We start from the raw sequence: 24,976 nt of genomic DNA on the forward strand, positions 1-24,976 counted from the left end.
TACATACTGTGATACTGTATACATTTGTTGGCATATTCTATTATTCTATGGTTAAAAACAAGTTTTTGTATCAGGCTTTTGTGTGCAAAGAATAGCTTATTAATTCAGTTAAATCTATTTTGTTTGTTTGTTTCTTCAATCTGTGTGATAAGCTTGACAAAATTGTGTCATAAAAGTCCTTGATGGTCTGACATTATAGTTAAGTGCACTCAGATGCATTTGTTTGATTCATTATTCTATACCTTTCTGTAGCATGTTTAAAGTTGCTTTGAGTCAAATTTTTTAATCTTAGGACTTCAATCAACAATTCAGGATCTCGTGGTGTGCATATTGCCTTCTCTGAGAGGCTATATAGCTACAGCTATAGTATATTATATAATAGGAATTCAAAGGTTTTTGTGACTTTTGAGTCATAACATGTTAAGACCACATGATATTTTGTCTGAATGAAAAGTGAATGTGTGTGATTAAAAGAGCTTCAGTGCTGAATGTGACTACAACATTTTGGTCTACAATTAGTTCTATCTTTCACAATCTATGTTTTAATCATGCAGAATGGACCAGACATTAGCTTGTAAAAACAATTTTGTAAATTAACAAAGATAAGTTTAAGATATTAGGAAGTACTAAAAAAAGGAAACTAAAAAACTATTACTTGGTTTATGTTCCCCATAAAAATACAAAGAAAAATATTTAGTCATGTCAGAATTTCATCAATGCAGGTATTTTGCAAAATGAGAACTGGATACAAAACTTAATAAATTTTTTTCTCCCTGCTGTTAATGCTTGAATTTGAAATAAACATTGTAAGTGACTTGTTGGGTAAAGGCTTTTTTATTTAGCGGCAGCATTACGTCTTTGTTGAACATTACATGAACAGCAACATACTCCAACATAGTTGGGTATTTTAAAGCTTGTATTTATAAGATTTACGTAAAACCTTAAATAAGAATTCAAAAGTAAACAAAAAAGGTGTTATGAAAAAGTATCACAAAAAAAGCACAGTTTGGGTTTCTCACTGTAATGATTTAGCATAACTCGTAAAAGCAAGACCAGTGGCTTTTGCAATGAATTGTGTATAAGAGCACATAACCTTGATAAATTCTTAAGGATGAGACTTCATTAAAACTGAATAAGATGCACAATGCAATGCAATAGAGGAGAGATAGAATCAATCTACCGGTTGCCGGTTGAACTGCAGAATTGGATGTTACAAATTTTTCTTGTACTTGACAAGATGCACTCTGACTCCATTTTTTTTTTCTTCCAATGAAACAATTTCAATAGCTTTAATTAAATCATTCTAGACTTGGTTGATAATCTCTTTAAGCTTTTATGTAGTAGCAAATAGCAAGAAAGTGAGCATATTAGTATATGTATATGTGTGTGTGCATGCATGCATGTGTGTGTATTTGTGTTTGCAAAAGTGTGGTGGAGAAAATGCTCCTTGTCCCTGGAGGCACCAGTTGACAACAATGATAATCAACATCAGCCGCTCAGTCAATGCCTGAGCATAATACAGAGACATACACAATAACACACATAAATGCACACATTCATATAGGATGTGAGAATTTTAGATGGGTGTATGGAGAAACAGATATCAGACTGAAGCTGGGTGATGGCATCTTTATCATCATACTAAGTCACCATGCATACCTGAAATAAATAATAGGGATCTGCAGAAATGCTCAGTGTCTGCCTCCCCTTTGATGTCAGGCCAACAAGTGGCAAGATGATAACAGAGGAATCACTGTGTAAGTTAAGACTCCTTTCAAAAACGAAGCTGCAGAAGTTACCCTGCAGGAATATACAGCTCTACAAACAAAAACTAGATGGTGTGAAAGGATATCAATGTTTGCTGTTTGGATAACATTTATGACAAATGCATGGGGCCAAAGCCAGTCTTCAATTAAGCTTGTTGCTGACATGTGAAATATGTGCCTCATTGCTTACCTTCCTCAGCAGGTTACAAATCCTCTCGATGTTTCTCAATCTCTCCCTCTGTCAGAGGAAATAGAGAGACATTTTAGAACTCTCCTGCCAACATGTAGTATTTTACCATATAACTGTATATGTTGCAATCTGTTGATGAAACAAACAGAAATAGAGCAAATGTGTCCTTGAACTGCCATTTCAGAATCAACATATTGATAAAAACCTAGTGTGATGCTGGAAACATAGCTAGCTTGAAAAATAAATAGCAGAGAAAGACTGAACACCTCACAAAATCACATACTATACAAGGGCCCCTACACAGTTAAATATTGCAATGTATTGTTAGACTGATTCAACATGTTTGTGGGTGCGAGCTCACTCTGATTGGCTGTTGAGCATAGTGAATATATCATATAACACAATATAGCATTATATAACACGTCACATACAATATCTTCTTCTCATCATCTTCATTTATTGTAATAATTGTTGCTTCTTTGAAATGCCTAAATTCAATAGTAACTAGCTTGATAAGTGAGAAGATACAAGAGGACTTGAAGGCTGAGTATGCCTGGTTTGAGGAGGTTATTTTGAAAATGTCTCTATGCAACGCAAAGTTTGTTATATTAGATAATAGATATTCAGTCAGCTACATGAAATTAAATGAATGAAATGAAGTGAAAAATGCTTTATTAATATCAAAAGGAAAGTATAATGTCATACATAATGATGTTTTTTATATCAGTTGAATCCATTTTTTAATTCTAATGTGAAGCAATCTTTTGCTCAATCAGCTCCAGAGCCAGCTTTCTTTAGTTTGTTCAGTTTCTTTGAGTCTCTGGCTCTGATGCTTCTGGCCCAACAGATGGCTGCAAAGCAGATAATAGTCTCTACCACAGACTTATGCAAGAAAAGCAACATCTTGGTTGCAGTTTCTACCACAGAAATGCAGCATCTTGTTCCTGACCCTGAAGAATCCAAGCTTTGTCTTTGCTCTTTCCTTTTTGTACATAGGCTCTGTGTTGCATTTCCGGTCTATAGCCTATAGTCCATGTAAACACCAGGGTATCTGTAATCCTCCATCACCTGCACCTCTTCTCCCACGATGGAATTTATGTCTGGCTTATAATTAAGATAAGGTGAATATTACCACACCAAGTGGTAGATCTGTTCTCTGTACTCAGCTTTTTGTCAATCACTGATACACTGATGCAGCAACTGCAGTGTTATCTGAGTATTTCTGGAAAATCAATTCAACAATACCTTATTAACTTGAAGGGAAATTATAGTGCTGCAGTATTAATTATTATCAAATATATGTTATTGCTATAGCTAGATTACTAAAAAAAATATAAATCAGCTGACAAACGTAGAAAGCTTAAGCGTGGCTCAGAGGAAATTGTTCTGGCCAACAGAGACCACCATCAATGAATTGGGGTATTGTTGCATTGCCATTTAACACAGGTGAACTCTCTCAGTAGACAACATGGATCTGAACTCACAGCCCACAGCTCAACATGTGATGCAGAGACATTCCTTCTCAGAAGCATGTCCAGGATTACACCATCTGTTGCAGGCTCCAGCCATTTTGGTGCCCAAGGTGAGATTATGGTTTGGCATCCATCTCGCCCCCCAGCCCACACACACAACCCCAAACATTAATGGAACACAGCCGTATGATAGACATTAAAGGTTTAATTGTTGATCAAAAATACCAACAGACCACGAAACACACACTAAAGTAATATAAATAACAATAAAAAATAATTAAATTAAATGTTGTCATCTGTCAATAGGAACTGCTACCTGAGATACGCAACGATAACTCATCCCATCCCCCTTTTCCACAGCATATGGTGCAGGACAGGTGATTGGTTCAGGGCCAGGTCAATCAAATAATAAGAAACAACGGGGGGGGGGGGGGGGGGGGGGGGTTGTTGTTTATTTTTTCAGTATTTGTTCTTTTTTAATTTTCAAGACAAAGCGTGAGGAATGGGTGCCAGTCATGGCTGTAAATTATCACTATTATCAATTTTATTTAAACTATATATATGACCATCCTGCTGTTAGGGCGGCACCAGTACAGATGACAGGACTGAGTTGTTCTTGATTTCTAAGGTGTGAAGAATAGTGAGAGTACAGTTCCAATTGGTGCTGGCAACTTTCTCCAAAGAACAACCTCTCAGTCTAATAAACTGTTCCCTGTCAAGGAGTCATCAATCCAAGGGGTTGTGGAAGCACCCACCTCTATTTTGTCATTTTCTGGAGCTTCTCCCATAACAGTGCAGGATGAATCATGTAATGATGAAAGTGGCCCGTTGAGGCAGGAAGGTGATGGCAACTTCATCAGCAACTCTAGGACAATCAGCAATGTAGTGGGTCCTGAAATATGTTCACTTGTTTGCCAAGGTAACAGGGACAGTCTCCCCAAGTCTTTCATCTGTGGGATGTTATGGCAACTGCTCCATAGTCACGGAGGAAAGATGGATGTGATATTCTTTAGGTACTGGAAAAAGACAGGTTATCTTCCACAGAAATGTAACTTTTTTTCTGGCTTAGATTAAGATTGAAGACCTATGGCCTTGTTCCAGAACAGTCTCTAGCTGTCTTCACCTGACTGTTACAGACAGACTATGGAAAGGGAGGCAGAGGAGGTATCTCTGTGTGGAGGGAGATGTTGGTGAGGCTGTGTTAAGATCCATGACTGATTTGCGGGGTGACATTTTGGAGGTGTGAAAGTGAAACTGTGGTTATAGGTAGGGTGTTAGGTTTGTGTAGTTTGAGGTTGAAGAGGAGCATGGGTTTTGATCTTACTGAACCTATTGAAAAACATGTTAAGCTCAATTGCTCCGTCCAGGCTTCCACCAGTTGCCAAAGACTGTGCTGATGACATCACAGACAGCATCAACAGTGGAACCATGTGAGATTTACATAGCTTCTAGAAAATCAGGTGAACTTTTTAGTAGATAATATGGATGTAAACGAACAGCCCCTGATACAGATTCTCTCCTTCATCGTGACATGTCCACAATTACACCATCTGTTGTTAAAGCATCACTAGAGAATTGGTATTTTTGCTCATTGGTTCCCTTTACAGTTGGGGGATGTAATACCACTGTCATAAAAACAAAGAAGCTAGGGTAATGTTACAAGACCTAACAAGAATAAGACAACATATTTTTATTTCATATGATATATATAATGAACAAACATGCTCACACACGTCTTTTTTCCCTCTTGCTTTACTTGTGGTATTGTCTTTTTTGCTTTATTTGTCAAGTCAAAGTAAAAGTATCTTTAATGTCAATTACTTCACATGTGAGGACATACAAAGGAATTGAAAGGACGTTTCCCACTCTCCCATGGCGAAAACGTATAAAGTGCACATGCACAACATATAAGACAAGACATTTCTAGTACAAGTAAACATTCAATACACATAGATAAGACATATACTAAAGCTAAAAAGATAGTCAGTAAAAATATATAAAAAAATTTGCAAATATAGGAATTTGTTATGTGTGTTAAGTGTGTTTTACCTAGTTGCTGGTGTGTAACATGGTACTGTACAATGAATCTGTGTCATACTGGGCAACTCCAGGACAGTTCATACCCAGGAATGTGGATAGCAAAGGTTGGTGCTTCAAAAAAAATAAAAAATCTGAATCACAGTTTTAAGATTCAAACTTCGCTGGTGTGTTGCTTTAACAAGCGCAACCATAATTACACCTTTACTTTTGCTGCTACGTCTGATGCTTACATCTGCCCATATTACCTTAAAACCAAACAACAAGGTATTTGATTTGTTATGTGCTCCAGTGGCTATGTCTCTTTGAAACACATAACACTGCATACTCAATATTTATGCTTTGTTATTATGAGCACTCCAAGCTTGTCAATTTTATTTGCAAGAAATCTGAAACTGGATCATACAAAGAGATGGTTTAGATTCTGTCCTCATGATTGATTGTCTGAGCAAGACCAGACAGATAGGTAACAAAAACTCCAACAAGCCAGGTAAACCTGGGAACCTGGGAATATATATATATATATATATATATATATATATATATATATATATATATATATATATATATATATATATCATTAACTAGTTCAAATATATTAATTAGTCTGCAATGTGCTTAGCAAATAAAGGAAAGTAAAATGTGTCTAAAACAATTTTTTGCTTTCTCTATACACGTATTCATCAGACATTTGGTCATTTTAACAATGTTTCCATTTTTACTCCTGAGCCATGAATAATTCATTAATTTGTGCTCTAAGCAACAAAAGGTTCCTGTAAACAAGTCTGAGGCAACACTGCTGCAACAATAGCAATAGACTAAGAGTAAAAATATGTTAAATGTAAGTTTAAAAGTATGATGACCTCCATATAATAATCTAGTACTGACTTTACTAATTTCTTGTCTAAATTTGTGTCTGGGTATTAGAGTTGACACTTGCTGTCGACAGTGTCATGATATTTGTGGCTTATAATTCTCATCTTTGTAAAAGAGCTGCATCAGACTTCATGTGATTTAAAAAAAAAAACGTACAAAAAGGAAACATTTCATTATTTGAAATGCTTTTATAAAAACTCATTTGAAGTACAACTGAGGCAGCAGCATGATGATCAGGAGGGAAACAACTCAAACGTCCAGTCAGAGTAAGAGTTTATGTACAATTAATCTTAGTTTTAGTCTCAGATTCCACCAGCATGTACAGGAGGTCTTTCATATGACAGGCTGTTCCAATGAAAGTGTGTGACTTTACAATGAACACTGCTCCCAGTGTTCCAATTGACAGGCCATATAAACTGCAATATTTCAAATTCACTGTCCTTTACGTAATTGTATATATGTGTATAGGTAAATAGATTTCCATTTCATCCGAGACTAGGCTAAGCTAGTTGAGGTGCTTAAACCTTTTAAAAGTTAACCATAACCTTGTACGACGTTGACGTAACCGAGATGTCGAAAAGACGCCTAAAATGCCACCTAAAGCTTCAAAAGTGGAGATGCAGACAGATGAGGAGTATGTGTCACTCAGCCAATTAACCGATTTGATGCAACAACAGAAGGATATGTTTATGGTTCTCCTACAGCAACAACAAGAAAATTTCAAAGGCTTTGTCCAAATCATTATGGATTTGAAAAACAGCAGACTAGAGACAATATCAAAGGATATATAAGAAGTGAAAGTAAGTCGACAGTTCACATAAAAAGAAGTGAACGACTTGAAAAGTGACAGCAGAAAACATGCTGAGCACCGTGAAACCATGCAAGCAGATATTTACAAAGTTTGTGACAGTTTGCTGACCATAACGGATTACTTGGAGGGACAGACGAAACGCAGCAACCTCATATTTGATGAAGTACCTGAATCACCCGGAGAAACCTGGGCTGAGCCGGAGGAGAAAATCAAGAAGATCCTGGCGGAGAATTTAGGGGAGAGGGCGCACCACACAGGGAAACCCGGTGGAGGTGATAGAACGAGGCCCATAGTTGTTAAATTCCTCAGGGGGGTGGGGGGGCGGGGCGGCTCTGCTATTATAAATTGAAGGGAAAAGGAAGGAAAGAGTGGAGGGGAAAAATGATTTGTGTGAGAGTGTAGGCATGTGTGTTTTCGGATACATATGTAAATATAGATAGAGATATTTATGTGTGTATTGTGTAGATTTAGGTGTAGGTGTGTATGTGTGCATGTGTCGGTGTAGGTATGTATATATGTATATAGACTAGGGGTAGGATTTAATAAGTTTTTTACTTCTTCCTAATCCTTTCAAACATGATATTGAATGCATTTTTCATTTATATATATATATATTTTTTTTTCCTGTGTTCGAAATAAAATAAATCAATCAATCAGTCAAGATAGATATATATTTGTATGATTATATAAATAATACATAGACTGCACCTATATATAACTTTTCAAATCTAGTTGACTACTCAAAGCGCTTTTACTCAACAAGTCACATTCACTCACACTCATGTAGCACGTTTTAGTCTATATAGTGTTATAGGCTACACAGTGCTTTTTTCTTCTCTCTATCATACACCAATAGATGCATCAGAGGAAACATGGGGTTCAGTGTCTTCCCCAAGGACACTTCAGTATGTGGCCAAGAATCAATGCTCCAACCTTCCGATTGAAAGATATAAAACTGAGAGAATTTAATAAACTTCCAGAGCAGGCACTGCATAGAAGAAAGTGAAAAAAAGTCCACAAATCCAAAATACTGGTAAACATGTAAATCCAAACACATAATAACAAGAAAAAAAAACAGGATGGAGTCACAGGGACAAAAACACACGATGATCTGGCAAGGAGAAAACAAAAACCAGGAGGATATATAGACACGTGGACAAAATTGTTGGTACCCCTCAGTTAAAGAAGGAAAAACCCACAATTCTCACTGAAAGCACTTGAAACCTACAAAAGTAACAATAAATAAAAATTAATTGAAAATTAAATAATCAAAGTCAGCCATTACTTTTGAAATGTTGATTAACATAATTATTTAAAAAAACAAACTAATGAAATAGGGCTGGACAAAACTGATGGTACCTCTATAAAAGATTGAAAACTATTTGACCAGAGTGACATGATTAACTCAGGTGTGTCCTTTAATTGACATCACAGGTGTTTCCAAACTCATAATCAGTCAGTCTGCCTATTTAAAGGGAGACAAGTAGTCACTCTGCTGTTTGGTGAAAAGGTGTGTACCACACTGAACATGGACAACAGAAAGCGGAGGAGAGAATTGTCCCAGGACATCCGAAAAAAGATTATAGACAAACATCTTAAAGGTGCAGGCTATACGACCATCTCTAAACAGCTTGAAGTTCCTGTGACAACAGTGGCTCATATTATTTAGAAGTTCAAGACCCACGGGACAGTAGCCAACCTCCCTGGACGTGGCCGCAAGAGGAAGAGACGGTTCGTTCGGATTGTATCCAAAGAGCCCAGGACAACCTCCAAAGAAATTAAAGGTGAACTCCAAGGCCAAGGTACGTCAGTGTCAGATCGCACCATTCGTCGTTGTTTGAGCCAAAGTGGACTTCATGGGAAAAAATCATAAAAAAGTGAGACTGGAATTTGCAAAAATGCATGTTGACAAGCCACAAAGCTTCTGGGAGAATGTCCTTTGGACAGATAAGACCAAAATGGAGCTTTTTGGTAAGGCATATCAACTCTATGTTCATAGACTAAAAAACCAAGCATACGAAGAAAAGAACACTGTCCCTACGGTGAAACATGGAGGAGGCTCAGCAATGTTTTGGGGCTGCTTTGCTGCATCTGGCACAGGGTGTCTTGAATGTGTGCAAGGTAAAATTAAATCGGACGACTATCAAGGCATTCTGGAGAGAAATGTGTTGCCTAGTGTCAGAAAGCTTGGTCTCAGTCGCAGGTCATGGGTCTTCCAACAGGACAACGATCTAAAACACACAGCCAAAAACACCCAAGAATGGCTGAGAGAAAAGCGTTGGACTATTCTAAAGTGGCCTTCCATGAGCCCAGATCTGAATCCCATTGAACATCTGTGGAAGGAGCTGAAACATGCCATTTGGAGAAGACACCCATCAAACCTGAGACAACTGGAGCAGTTTGCTCATGAGGAGTGGGCCAAAATACCTGTTGACAGCTGCAGAACGCTCATTGACAAATACAGAAATCGTTTAATTGCAGTGATTGCCTCAAAAGGTTGTGCAACAAAATATTAAGTTATGAGTATTATCATTTTTGTCCAGCCCTATTTCATTAGTTTTTTTTTTTTTAAATAATTATGTTAATCAACAATTCAAAAGTAATGGCTGATTTTGATTATTTAATTTACTTTTGTAGGTTTCAAGTGCTTTCAGTGAGAATTGTGGGTTTTTCCTTCTTTAACTGAGGGGTACCAACAATTTTGTCCACGTGTGTACAGAGGGAGAGTGGTGAGGGGACTGACAACAGGTGAGAGCTAAACAGCAACAGAAACCAGGTGAACCACAGGAAGTAAACTAACCAACGAAAACAGACATTTCATATGAATGCATTAGCTTAGATTTAAAATAAAAACATTTAAAAAAAATCATCAAGAGACATTTATGCTTGATGATCTCATCAAATATTAACAGGCCACATGCACAGTATCATAAACTACATCATATAGCACACACACAAGACCTGTGATGGAAAATTAATACATCCATTGCCTTAGCTCTATACATGGGAACGTTTCATATGTTTCTTATGAAAGTTGTTCATAACCTTCAATTATTGTCTTAACTCAGCAAAGAACTCTGTGTGAGCAAAGCATCCACTCACAGTAACGGGCAAGGTCTCACAGCAACACTGTGTTATCGAGTCCAGCTAAAGGCAGCCTGCAGCTGCACCCCATTGTCCCTCACGCTGCAGACCGCCATGCTTTATGTATTATTGACTGACCTTTATTGAAAGAAATAAATACTTAAAAACAATATAGTTGATCTTCTCTTATTAAGACTTATTAAATTTCCACAACAATTTGGTGTCAGAAGTGGGATCCTATGAGTGATTTGTCCGCTGCCATGGGACTGACAGGAATTTGCAATCCTGATCTTAGAAGAGTTGTGCCTCCAACTTCACTATTGGTATTAAGAGATGGGAGCGCTGACATCCCTTGGGTGGAGGACCATCACCACTGGGATCCAAAGTAACCTACTAAAGTTTTGTGCGCGGTGAGTCAAAGACCAACTTAGTTGTTTATTTATTTATTTATTTTATTCTTACAAATGTATTTGCAACATTCTAATTATTAGTGATCCTAAATAACAATCCTAATAAAGTATTTTTCTATTCTAGTCTAACATTTACACACATACACTGATATCTATCTGAAAAAAAAATCATCACAACAACAAAAAGCTCTGTCTGACAGTTAGTTTTCTCTGTTGCTAATTATGAAACCTCATCAAGGGACAGACCAGTTTTCTTCTGTACTTCACTGTTTCCCCTCACCCTCATTTGGACATGCAAATTTATTCTGGTCTGGTCATTGTTTTGTGTTTTATGCTGGCATACACCCATTAAACTGTGTGCTTGTTAGCAAGCATGTAGATTGATTTCTCTGTGAAAAGTTTTCAGTGAAATTTTTCTTAACAAGCAAGACACAGCAGAAGTACAAACATGAGAGGAATAGTATTTTCTTATTTCCTTCCATTTTCTTATTTCATATTCCATATAATGTATTACAACGTTCAATGGCATTGGAGACTAAATACACTTTCCTTGAGCAGGTGATATAAGGCAGAGTTCTACAAACACTGTGCTTTGATAGCACAAGTAAACTCCAAAGTTACAAAGTCACAGATATGTGACTTTGGAGAATTGGTGATCAGTGTGTTCATAGGCACTTGAGCATTGAAGCAATAGGAGCAACAGCATTATTCAAAGTGGGGGTACAAACTTATGTTTCTGCTCCCCCACTTGTTGGGTACAACATAATTTTCATATAAAGTAACTGACTTTAAAGACTGAAAAGCTTGTGTTACACTATCCCCAGTATAATTGATAATCCTAACAAGAGAATGCCAATGCAAGAAAATAGGGAGGAGGAGAGACAGGTGAGTCAGAGGGGTGTGTCTCACATAGGGAGGCTTTTCAATAATATCCTGTAATTTATTAAATGCCCATTTAAGTTTTGTAGAGCAAAAGGAAATCCAAATTGTGATCCAAATTGACTATAGTAGGCTATGTGTGGCTATGTTCTAAGACTGAGAGTGAAGGTTTTCTATCCAAGTGAATGTAATATTCTATTTTTTCTGACTTTGGAACATAATGGATATGACCACTTGGATATGGTTGATCTAATAACCTGCCACCTAATTTTTGAAAGTGCTGACTTTCAACTGTTGGAAGGATTTTGTCAGTCAATGGTATGGAGTATTCATTGAAGTGTCAAGGCAAGGATGTTGTTTTTATGTGAACACTGAAATAAGTTATAGTGCCAATTCAAGGGTAAAGTTTAATAGAAAGTTAAAATATTAGGTAAAGGGAAATGCTAACAAGAGCTGGAGATTTAGTTAAAGTTAAAAAGAAGTTTTCGTCACTTCATAGTATGATGAACTTTGACATAAACTCAAAGGGTTTGAAGTACTGTATCAGTTGAAGTGTTAACACTGCACTAATTGAAGATTAATTTGACTCTGTATATAACAAGTTTAGTGGGAAACACTAAACTTGTTTATAGAGAAACACGCCGATCAAACCCAATTCCACCACATGTACAGGTCCTCCCCAACCTTGAATTTTTGGCCACAGGAACCTTTCAGAGGGAGACTGGAGACAGATCGGGTATGTAACAGTCCTCTGTGAGTCGTGTGCTCCCCTTGGGCATCAAAGCTCTCATCAGTTTATCACTCAGACACATCAAATTCCCATACACCGCTGTCGAACAAGTAGAAATTAAGAGGGACTTTTCATGCCATGGCTGGACTACCAAACATAATCAGAGCAATAGATTGCACACATATACACGTCAAAGCACCCGTGCAGTTGTGGAGCGCACTATTGGTGTGCTGAAGGCCAGGTGGATGTTTTTTACTACAGCGGGGGTCAAACTGAAGGCATGCCAGATTATTTTCCTTTTTGCGCCTTGATGCCAGTCTCATGACTCAACACCTAACACTTCCTGGCACAGGAGAGAGGAAGCGTAGCCTTATATGGTATTATTTTGGGCGCTGAGTATGCAAATTTAGTATACTTGCGCACGTACACTTAAATACGCACGGGTGGCATTTATCATTAACGCAGATTGTTTGCACACTTTTCTGAAATTAAGAGCATTTGTCCAATCTGACATGGCGTGTTCATACAACGCCTTCATGCGAAAAAAGTGAGAGAAATTTAGAATAAGAATAGGAAAATGTTCTTGCATGAGGCCCATTGTGTCATTTGGTATCAAAATGTGCAAATGAATAGGATGATTTAGTTCCAGGTAATTCAATAATTTCTTATAACTAAAAGCGATGATAGTGCATTTGCACACTGCATGAAGATAGCCCATACATTCAAACTGAAACACATTCAGAAAATTGCTAAACCACTTGTATGAATTATCAAAAGCTTTTGAGACTAACCAGAACATCAACTTCTTAAGACCTATTTTTTTCTAAGTAGAATAAAAACAACCACTCTCCATGAGCCGTGGCATCACTCTCTTAACCATTTCCTCAACACTGCTAAAGTATGACTTCTAGATCTGTCTATGTGTCTATTTTTGCTGGGGCCTTTGCTGGGGCCTTTCTGTGTGGAGGTTGCATGTTCTCCTCGTGTGAGACACACGCATTTCAACAAGTTCACACGCTCACACGCCACACATGACATTTCTCACGCTGAAAAAATATATATAATATATATTTCTCTGGCACTATGGAAACGGCAGGAAACAAGAACGTCTCCCATGACTCTGAGCAGAGCAGTTAGTATCAACAACATCACTAATAATGATAATATTAATGAAAGACCCCCATTTCTGCGACCCGCCCAACATTCAAAATTTGAGAGCCCTGGTTGGCGAGTTTCTACGAGCTTGGAGGGAGAGCGAGTGAGCTGTGAGCTGCCTGTGAACAGCAAGTTGGGTATAAGTCATGAATCGTGCGGGAGCAGAGAGTTGGCGAGTTTCTCGGGTAAGTCGTAGTTTCTGCTTTAACGTCATGTCGACGACGTCGCTACTTATTACCGACGTCATCGACATTGACTCCTCCGCCGTAGCCTGTAAATTCACACCAGTGAATTCACAACCAGTGTTGTAAATTCACCCGTTCCCAGCCTCGACCGGTCGTACAGACCACCCCCGCGAATGTCTTCTCTGTTGCCTGGCTTCAACATTTGCAATTTAAGAATAAGTTCTTCAATACTGATGAGCTCCAACTGCAAATACAGCTGCTCCACCTTGGTTGCCATTGTTTACTGTTGTTAACTGTGACCGGAAGAAAAAGCAAGGATTCGGCTATAACCCCTGAAACCACACAAACATACAGCCACACCCCCCTACCGGCATGGTGAATTGCAGAGCAACGTGTTTCCTCGACGCAGAACTTCGAATGCTCAATGAAGACGTTCTGGAAGACTATAAATCTAACTTAAGAGAGGGGCTCTACAAGATATGAGCTGGAGCAGAGCCGTTGCTTCAGCCTCGGAGCTAATATAGCAATTAGCTTGATACATTTACACAATTGCAGCGAGAATAACAGTTGTGTGGCATGTCTCCTCTTTGTAGTTAGCTGGCAGTAGCAGGGTGACTCAGTGAACGAGTTAATGGAGACAATAACTCGTAACTCCCGAGTCAGTAAAAATTATTTCGAGTTCTGAACGATTGACTCATGAATCACACATCACTAAACGTTACTAGTAGTTATGAGTTGTAAAGGGCTGGAATTTTTATTATCATTTTGGGAGTTTGCTGCCAAAACTTACCTTCGAAAACATATATCTGCTTTGCGTGGCTTCTCTTCTCGTCAGAACTGTTTCTCCTCTTTGCATTGTGTGATAGTGATGTGTCGTTTGCGAACGATTTGTTCGATATTAACTAATCTTTTATATGACTCGGGAGTAATGAATAGTCTCAGTGAGTGATTCGTTCGTTTTCACGCAGTACCCTTCCTCCCCATATGACAGGCGTCTGCTGCATAAACTCAGTCAGCACGACAGGAAACAGAAATTATTAATTATTAATTAATTTCCATGCAGTACCCTCTCTCGCCACATGGCAGGCGGCAGCTGCATAAGCTCAGTCAGCAGGACAGGAAACAGTTTTGATTCGTTCACGACTCAACTCCTCGGGTTACGGCTCCTCGCACAGGAAACAGTATTGATTCGTTCACGACTCAACTCCTCGGGTGACGGATCCTTGCGCAGGAAACAGTATCGATTCGTTCACGACTCAACTGCTGGCGGCTGGCGGCTAAAAACACTGTGAGATCGGGATGTAGCCTTGCGACAGGATGTCAATAAATGATGTGGAAAGGAAGCTCAAAGAAGGTCTTTACAGCACAAAGACAAAGCAAGGCAAGTGTGATATTTGGAGAAGTTTCTCAATTGTCCATGAATCTCTTTATTAATAGCCTATAAAATGACGTGTTTTCTCCTGCGGGACGGGAGAAGACACAAAATCAATGCATTTCTATTATTGTGCGGGCATAAATTCTCAAAGTTTTGCGGCTGCGGCCGGGAGTGTAACACATACGTTGCGGGCGGTAATGGTCAGAAATTCAGCGGGAGCAGGGTGAAGAAAACAGTCCCGCACAGGGCTCTACTGTGGACTGAGAAACGAAGGAGGAAAGTAATGATGTCTGATTTGTGATGTTCATTCATTTGTCATGAAATCATAATTAATTAGTGGTCTTCGGTTCTTGTAGATATGTATAGTGTTGTTGTGTATATAATGCCTGAAGTGTGTAAATAGATAAATGATAATGTAATAATGTGAATAGATACTTTTGAAAATTTTAACTAGTTCAACATACATTCAGCTGGAGACACCATTCAAACTTTAAAATGTTCACAAGACATTCAGCTATTACCAAATGATTCAGCTTTTTCAAATATTAAGCCACTTTTGAAATATGACAGTTTAAAAAAACATGAAAAATTTTGCTCCTTCTTGATTTTTATGAATGAGAAGATTAGAGTGGCACACCGATCATTTTAACTTTTTCTTATATTCAAACAAATTCCTCTAACTTTAATACTGTTTAACTCAGATAAACAAATTATACCTTAAAATGTAGGTACACTTGTCCTCTTTCAGCTGATGTAACTACTAAATAGCTCACATTTACAGAATTACAGCTATGAGCCTTGAAGCGAGAGAAACCTTTCAATTTCTCTCACTAACTCCAATGGAAATTTGTTCTGACGCCAGAGAGAGGTTCAACTGTGTTCAACTCGCTGCCGTTTAAATTATTTTCACTCCATTGAAATAAAAACTACATTGCCGTGTTCCTCCAAGCCTTCTGCTTCTTACGGTCTTCAAATTATTTTCCTCGCTCTTCCAGTTTTCTCACAGGAGGTCATAGTATCCAAAAAAAGCAATTTCTGCAGGTTATACAGGGAGAGAGCTCGTTAAGCTGCAGCTGTTGACAAACATTGCTATCACTGATGACATCACTCTTCCACTCCCTGCTGTATATTACACTGAAGCCATTTTAACTATTACTCACTTGATTTCTGCTAAATTTTCACTAGATTAAGCTTTTTGAGCATGTTCAACTAATCCCATTCAACTTAAAAAGCATTCTCAAAGCTGTTTCGCAGGAACAGCTTTTTTTCTAGTTGTGTTACTAATTGTCAAAATGAATGTGAGTTTTACATTCACTTGTTCTCTACCAGCTGTCACGTGACAGGGCTGAACGATCGTTCTTGTTCGTGACAGCTACCCAGTCAGTGTCAGGGTTTAAACAACAATGGCAGGGAGGATACAGACACAAGTCACCTTATTGTGTATTTGCTTTCCCAGGTTTTCACATGGTTTGAATTGTTTGTGGCATTTTTTGTATTGTATTTTGTCAGCTCAGCTGAAGCAAACTATGTTTCCTTCAGTGTTAAGTGTTTAGAACCGTGGCCATTTTGTGCAACACCCACAGTAGGGCTACACTGCCACTTGCTGGAAAAATTAACGAAATGATTCGTTCAAAGATTTTTTTCAATTTATTGTTCGAGAGTAAATTATCCGATTCAGCCAAAAGAGTCGAAGTTCCCAACACTATTGTGTGAGCAGTGTAGTGCACAACTCTAATTTCTGATTGGCTGTTACCTGGGTCTTTGTTTAACCAATTAGATGTTACTGTGGGTGGGACAATGCTGGAGACTTAGAAGAGACTAAAGACACAGAGGCGCGGCTGCAAAGCCAAAATAATATTATGGAGGTGAAAGAAGGCAGTCCTAGAAACCTGTTTTATATGTGCGTCAAATGATAAATTCTGATCAAAAATAACTCCAAGGTTCCTCACTGTAGAACAATAAGCCAAGGAAACACCATCCAGAGTAACTATACAACTTGACAATTAGCGCTCAGGTCCAAAGAGAACAACTTCAGTTTTGTCTAAATTTAGAAGCAGAAAGTTCTGAGTCACTACATGCTTGTAGTCTGACCAATTTATGCCATGCTGTCTAATAATGTTACCAAATGGAAGTATGTATAAAGTAAAAAGAATCGGTCCAAGCACAGAATCCTGAGGAACTCCATGACTTACTCCAATGTGTGAGGAAGATTCTTCATTTACAAGAACAAACTGGAATCTATCAGATAACTATGACTTAAACCAGCGTGTAGCAGTTCCTTTGATCCTAATAACATGTTCAAGTCTCTGTAACAGAATGCTGTAGTCGATTGTATCAAATGCAGCACTGAGATCCAACAGGACACGCACAGACACAAGTCCGCTATCAAAGGCTAAGACGAGATCATTGGTAACTTTCACTATTGCTGTTTCTGTGCTATGATGTACTCTGAATCCTGACTGAAACCATTCAAACAGATTATTTCTATGTAAATGATCACAAAGTTGAGCTACAACTATTTTTTCAAGAACTTTAGACAAAAAAGGGACATTGGATATAGGACAATAATTAGTCAACACTTCTGAATCAAGAATAGGTTTTTTTAAGTAAAGGTTTAATTACAGCAACCGTAAAAGTCTGAGGTACATATCCTGTCAACAAACACAGATTGATCAAATCCAATATGGAAGTGTCAATTAAGGGGAAAACTTCCTTGAACAGTCTGTTTGGGATTGGGTCTAAAATACAAGTTGATGATTTAGAAGAGACTGTTGCTGTTGTTAGCTCAGGGAGATCAACTGGGCAGAAGTCGTCGAAATACAAATCAGGTTCTAAATATACTTCTAAAGCTGCTGCACTTGATGATACATTGCATATTTCACATGATGATAGTGGGAAGGATTCCATTAATCTTCTCTCTGATAGAAATTATTTTATTGATCAAGAATCTCATGAAATCATCACTGCTGAGAGTTAAAGGCCAGGCTGACTCTTTGTCAGCCTGGCAACAGTGCAGAAAAGAAACATGGGATTGTTCTTATTCTCTTCTATCAATGATGAATAATAAGCAGTTCTAGCTTTACGAAGGGCTTTCTTATACGTTATTAAACTATCTTTCCAGACTAATTGAGACTCTTCTAAATTAGAGGAACGCCACTGTCTATCCAGCTTTCTTGCAGTCTGCTTTAAAGCATGCAGCTGTGAATTATACCAAGGAGACAACCTCTTCTGACTGAGTACCTTCCTTTTTAGAGGAGCAACATTGTCCAGTGTTGTACGCATTGAAACTATAGTGCTGTCAACAAGAGAGTCAAGTTCTACTGGAGTAAAATTTAGGTAGCCGTCCTCTGTCATATCTGCACATGGCAGTGAAGAAAAGGATGATGAAATCAACTCTTTAAATCTGGTTACAGCATTCTCTGATAGACACCTTCTATATGCAAAAGTCTTCTCAGAAGCCATATAGTCAAGTAATGGAAATTCAAAAGTTATTAAAAAATGGTCAGATAAGACAGGGTTATGAGGGAACACTGTTAACTGTTCACTCTCAATGCCATAAGTCAGCACAAGATCAAGGGTATGATTAAGGCAGTGAGTAGGTCTGTGAACACTTTGAGAAAATCCAATAGAGTCTAATATAGAATTAAAGTTAATATTTAGGCTGTCATTTTCAACATCTACATGAATATTAAAGTCACCCACTACAATGACTTTATTTGTACTCAGCAGTAACTGGGATAAAAACTCTGAGAATTCAGACAGAAACTCAGAATAAGGGTGAGGTGGTCGATACACATCAACAAACACAAAAGGTTTTTGTGATTTCCACTTTAGGTGTGAAAAACTAAGAATCAGAGATTCAAAAGAGCTAAAACTAATCGTGGGTCTGATTACTAATCCTGATCTGAAGATAGCTGCCACTCCTCCTCCTCTGCCTGTGGTTCGAGGAACGTGAACATTTAAATAGTCAGAGGGAGTTGATTCATTAATGCTAACATGATCCTCCTGCTGCAGCCAGGTTTCTGTAAGACAAAATATGTCAGTATGATGATCACATATCAAGTCATTCACTAACAGAGACTTCGAAAGGAGAGATCTAATATTCAGCAAACCACATTTAATCGTTTGATGTTTTTGTTCAGTTAAGGTTTTTGTTTAAATTTTTTTTGCACAAGAGGATTTGCTCCTTTTGTATTTTTTCATTGGGGTGGGGGGTAGCATCAGGTGGGAAGCTGCAGAGAAGTGTGTAAGACTACAACTCTTCATACTGGTCTCAACCCTGGGTTGTCATGTTTTTGGATGACTAATAAATTTGTCCATATTTCCAGAAATGAGAGCCACTCCTTCTAAAGTGGGATGGATGCCGTCTCTCCTCTTTAGGCCAGGCTTTCTTCAGAAAGATCGCCAATTATCTCTATAGCCCACGTTGTTTGCTGGACACCATCTAGACAAACCAGCAATTGAAGGAGGACATACGGCTAAACATGTCATCACTGGTCAGATTTGGCAGGGGTCCAGAGAAAACTACGAAGTCTGACAATGTTTTGGCAAAATTACACACCAATGCAACATTCATTTTGGTGACCTCTGATTGGTATAACCGGGTGTCATTACTGCCGACGTGAATAACTATTTTACTGTGTTTACGCTTATCCTTAGCCAGCAGTTTTAAATAGGATTCTATGTCGCCCGCTCTGGCCCCTGGAATACATTTGACTATGTTCGCTGGTGTCTCAAATGCCACGTTACTGACAATAGAGCAGCCAATTACCAGGGTTTTGTCCTCAGTGGGTGTGTCGCTGAGTGGGGAAAATCTATTTGAAACGTGGACAGGTTCATGGTGAACCACGGGCTTCACTTTAGGAATATGACTCCTCTTCCTGACAGTCACCCAGCCATTTTGGTGTCCCAGCTGCTCAGGTTCTACTAGGGGGCGACTAAAAGAGCTAGCTAGGCTAGGTGGCTCCGCACTGGCTCGCTATCGGGTGGTTTTCAGCGGTGCAGAGCCGAGCTTCCAATTCAGATAACCTTGCCTCCAAAACTACAAAAAGACTTCCTTTTGTTACATGTACCTTTATCACTAAAGGAGGGAGAGGAGTAACTAAACATCTGACACACGGAGCAGGTGAAAACAGGAGATGGAGGAAGAGAAGTGGTAGCCATGCTAAGCTAGAGAACCCAACACACCGCTAAAAAGTGAAAAATAGAGACTACAGATCTGTAAGAGTGAGTGTTAGAATATAACAAGTATGCGATAGAGTTAACTATGCAAAATAGGGAGAAATAAGGTAATTATTAGTAGTCCAAGAGGAGCAAGAAATGTCACAGTACACACTCACAAGGCAACAGGAAATGATGCAATACGTCTTACCACAAAGCAAAGCCGCGATTATATCATTCATGGTGATATACGAGTCGTCGTTGGGAACGGGTGATTGGTGACTGAGATCCTGGAGGATTCTCTCGAGCCTCCAACCTCCAATAGGTGATTAAGAGAAGGGAGGACCAGAAAGCCTGCTGTACAATCACAGCCGCTGGAATACACAATCCCCAATACCTCTTTATTCATGGTGAGCTCTACCAGTTTCTGGGGTTTCTAATCTTGTGTGTTTGGTGAAGTTACTTCGGCGAAGGTAGTAATTATCCCAACCAGGTTGGTAAGGATAGCGTTCAGTGGTTGTGGCTAATAAACGAACCACACTGCTTTTCAGTGATTGTACTGAAACAAATGGGGTTGGAACAGCAGCATCAACCTCCCCCCGAGAGTCCAAACCATGAGACAGAAATATGGGAATGAATGTTTGGAGTGCTTGAATGAATGGCCTTACAATTATGGATTTCCTGAAGGGGGTTCATTTAGTACTAAAGAAGTAAAGAAACTCCAAGGAAAGTTGAGGGAGGCAGAAGACAAGTTGAAAAAGTAGAAGACAGTGAAGTTCAGATACTTGGAAGAATGTGAGAAAAACAGTTGATTGCAGTCATAGGGAGAAATACCAGGTGGAGAGGATTATTTAAAAGCTGGAAAGATAATAACTTGCGCGTAGACATACCTGCTGATTAAAATTCATTGCAACATTCCCTACCACCGTATATCGGTCCCTAAGCTTCTTCTCCCTATGCTCCACTGACAGGTGCGCTTCAGGCGTTGAGACTGAATCCTGACCTGGACTCCTGCCCCCCTCTACCACTAACAGAACAACGACAAAGCCGCGGGGGGAGCTGTTGGTGGTAGTCTGTCTACCCCACCGCCATCGGATTCTTCCTAGTATGACTCAATTTTTTCTGACAGCACCACAGACGTCATAACCCGGGGATGGGAGAAAAAGGAAAACTCCAAAGTGATCTCGGTCTCTTCACATCCAAAGCCGTATAAACACCGACAGAGGACCTCTATGAAATAATTCTGAAGGGACTTCTTCCAGATATCGCTCAAGCAGTCAAGCAGTCCTACATGGGTTGTGTGGAAGAGGGACACCTGTCTAATCTCAGATGTCACGCTCACCATGCCCAACAACAGTTGCAGCAGAGAAAGAAGGCACGACAAAGGCTGTGAGTGTGATGCTGTAGTGATGCTGTAGTGTCGCGAGATTGTGTGAGACTATCGACAGATTCAAACAAGGCGCGACTCAAATAGAGCAAACAATATAGTAAGATTATAATTGCGCCAATAACTACTGTTTAAATAAATATATTATCGGGTGAAACAAAAACAAAACACTGGAGTATAGTGAAGAAAGCCGGGAGAGCCTCACGGATTTCATCGACGAGTGTTTTGACAGGATCGTCATGGGGAAAACTAACCAAAGCCCATCTGCTAGCTGCAAGGCTTCAACTTCAAAGAGAAGTCGTAATGAAGAGTCACCCGGAGCGACGTCTCCAGCTGGTAATGATTCGACGGACATTTTAACATCGATCGATAACAAATTATCCAGCTTCGACGCCCGTATGTCTCTGTTGGAGATTCTACACATAGAGTTCCAGGCATTACGGGAGTCGTTGGAGTTCAGCCAGCAACAGGTGCAGACGCTGGCTGCAGAAAACGCAGCCCTCAGAGGATCGGTGAAAACACTCACCGAAGGAATGAGCCGGATCTCTGATGAGAACAAGAGGATAAAAGAATCAATTATTGATCTCCAGGCTCGTAGTGTGAGGGACAATCTGGTGTTCTCTGGAATCCCGGAGCAGGCAGACGAGGATCCTGAACTTGCAGTGAAAAACTTAATTCAAAATCAACTGAAACTTCCAGTAGATGTAGTGAAAAACATTACTTTTCACCGAGTCCACCGCCTGGGAGGGAAGAGACCTGATGCCCGCCGACCGAGACCAATTGTGGCCAAGTTCGAGCATTATCAACAGAAGGTCCAGGTGAGGGGACGCGGCAGGGAGCTGAGAGGAATGGACTTCAGCGTCAACGACCAGTTTCCCAAAGAAATCCTGGAAAGACGCAGGGTTCTGTTCCCCATCCGGAGAAAGTTCATGGAAGGAGGCTCCCGAGCCGTCATCGCGGTGGATAAGTTATTCATCAACGGGCAGCTGTACCGCGACCAGGAAACCACTCCTTGGCTCTTCTAAACTCCAAGTGATCTGTATTCGTTAACTTGTATGAATCGTTTCACTGTAGATGACATAAGTAAGATGAAATAATCTATCCAATTCACAGTTATCTATCAAGGCAAAATATATAGCTCACTGCCAGTCTCACCAGAACAGGATGTATGCAGTTCATATTTGTTTATTTGGGTATGTTTTTTTTGTTTTTGTTTTTCCTTTTTCTATCTCACACTTCCACTCTTTTGCACTGTTTTTCTATTCTGTCTTTCTTCCTCAACCCGCTGCGTTTCCACCTTAATAAGTAATGTTAACAAGCACGGCGCACATAGAGTTTTGAGCAGAGCACATAATCAAGTTCCACACAGCAAGCCCATACTGACAACTGAAACACCAACAATGGCATGTTCATGGAAGCATATATGCACACACACGCATGGGATGCTTTTAGCAAGCATCCAGCACTCACTGCGTTAGTCTGAGCATGTCCACGCTGAGGTTTATCTCATGGAATGTGCATCGAGCTGGGTCCAGAGAGAAGAGATTAAAAATCTCCAATAAATTGAAGGATTTACAGGCGGACATTGTTTTATTACAGGAGATTCATTTATCAAAGACTGTAGCTGATGTTCTCACCACAGCACAGTTTCCTCATGTGTACTCAGCCTGTTTCTAATAGTTAATTTATCTATTCAAAATATGAATTTATGCATTGCAAATATATATGGTCCAAATGTGGATGACCCCTAATTTTTTCACTCCTTTTTCACTTCACTCTCTGATCACTCAGATAACACACTCATCATAGGAGGGGACTTTAACATGGTATTAGACTCAGGAGTAGACAGACTCAGTACTTCAGGAAGTCAGCGGAACTGGCAGTCCACGAATATTGTTAAACAGTATATGAAAGATTTTGGTCTTTGTGATGCTTGGCGCTCCCACCACCCCACTCTTAGAGAATACACCTTCTTCTCACCGGTACACCACTCATATTCAAGAATAGATTATTTCTTAGTTAGCAGTTCCTTGATGAGGGATATTTCAGACACCAAAATCCACCCCATCACTATCAGTGATCACGCTCCAGTTTCTATCACACTGAAGAATAACAGAGTTACACCACCAGCTAGGAATTGGAGATTTAATACATCATTACTAAAAGACCCTGATTTTATTAATTATTTCAAAAGGGAATGGTCTGTATATTTAGAAATTAATGACCTGCCAGGAATGTCAGCTTGTACTCTTTGGGAAGCCGGAAAAGCAGTTATGAGAGGCAAAATAATCTCTTTTTCATCAAATAAGAAAAAGAGGGAAAGTTCAAGGATATCAGATTTAGAACTCAGGATTAAATCATTAGAAATTGTCTACAGTACCTCCAAAGAGGAACACACACTGAATGAACTAAGAAAAGCTAAACTTGAATTAAACAAAATGTTTGATAAACAAACACAGTTTCTGATACAAAGACTTCGCTTGGAGAACTTTGAGCACGGCAATAAATCTGGAAGGTTCCTAGCTAACCAACTAAAGAGAAACATAGAGAAAATAACAATCACTTCTGTTAAAGACTCAAAAGGAAATGTCACCCATGACCCTGATGTAATCAACAACGCTTTTAGGGACTTCTATAAAACCTTATATTGATCACAAAATGATCCATCAGACAGTAACATAGATCAGTTTCTTAGTAATATCAATCTTCCAAAATTACAAACCGAACAGGCAATGGCTCTGGATTCACCTCTTTCAATAGGAGAACTCCATGAAGCCCTTCAACATATGCCTAGTAACAAAGCCCCGGGACCAGATGGTTTTCCAGCAGAGTTCTACAAAGAATTTTGGACTGTTTTGGCACCTGCATTTCACAAAATGGTATTACAAGTTAAGCAGAATGGGAGATTATCCCCACACATGAACTCTGCTAACATTATCTTGCTACAGAAACCAGGAAAAGACCCCATACTTCCATCCAGCTACCGCCCAATATCTCTAATAAATGCAGACCTCAAAATAATTTGTAAAGCCCTCGCCAAAAGAATGGAAAAAATAGCTCCACTTATAATACATCCTGACCAGACAGGTTTTATAAAGGGTAGACACTCATCCACTAACACTCGCAGGCTAATTAATCTCATAGACTATTCTACCATCAACAACCTGGAAACTACAATAGTCTCTCTAGATGCAGAAAAACCATTTGATCGAGTGAACTGGAAATTTTTATTCGCAGCATTAAACAAATTTGGGTTTGGGTCACACTTCATCAACTGGATAAGGATATTATATAGCTCCCCAAATGCGTGTGTCAGGACAAATGATCAAACCTCTCCAAGCTTCAGTCTGCAGAGAGGTACAAGACAGGGTTGCCCACTTTCTCCCTCACTTTTTGCTATTTTCATCGAACCTTTAGCAGCTGCTATCAGACAAGAAAGAAATATTAAAGGCATTCAAC

At 39.2% G+C, this 24,976-nt stretch overlaps 1 protein-coding gene across 1 annotated transcript in view; it reads right to left on the bottom strand.

Moving 5' to 3' along the window:
• Window positions 1-24,976, bottom strand: part of cnih3 (cornichon family AMPA receptor auxiliary protein 3) — a 148,247-nt gene that overhangs the window by 85,927 nt on the left and 37,344 nt on the right. Inside the window, exon 3 of the mRNA XM_072362624.1 lies at window positions 1,957-2,004. Coding sequence (XP_072218725.1) covers window positions 1,957-2,004 — 48 coding nt within the window. The remainder of the gene's footprint in view (window positions 1-1,956; window positions 2,005-24,976) is intronic.

Source organism: Leuresthes tenuis, unplaced genomic scaffold, assembly GCF_036924035.1.
Source record: "Leuresthes tenuis unplaced genomic scaffold, fLeuTen1.0.hap1 SCAF_13, whole genome shotgun sequence".
In the NCBI taxonomy this organism is placed as follows: domain Eukaryota; kingdom Metazoa; phylum Chordata; class Actinopteri; order Atheriniformes; family Atherinopsidae; genus Leuresthes; species Leuresthes tenuis.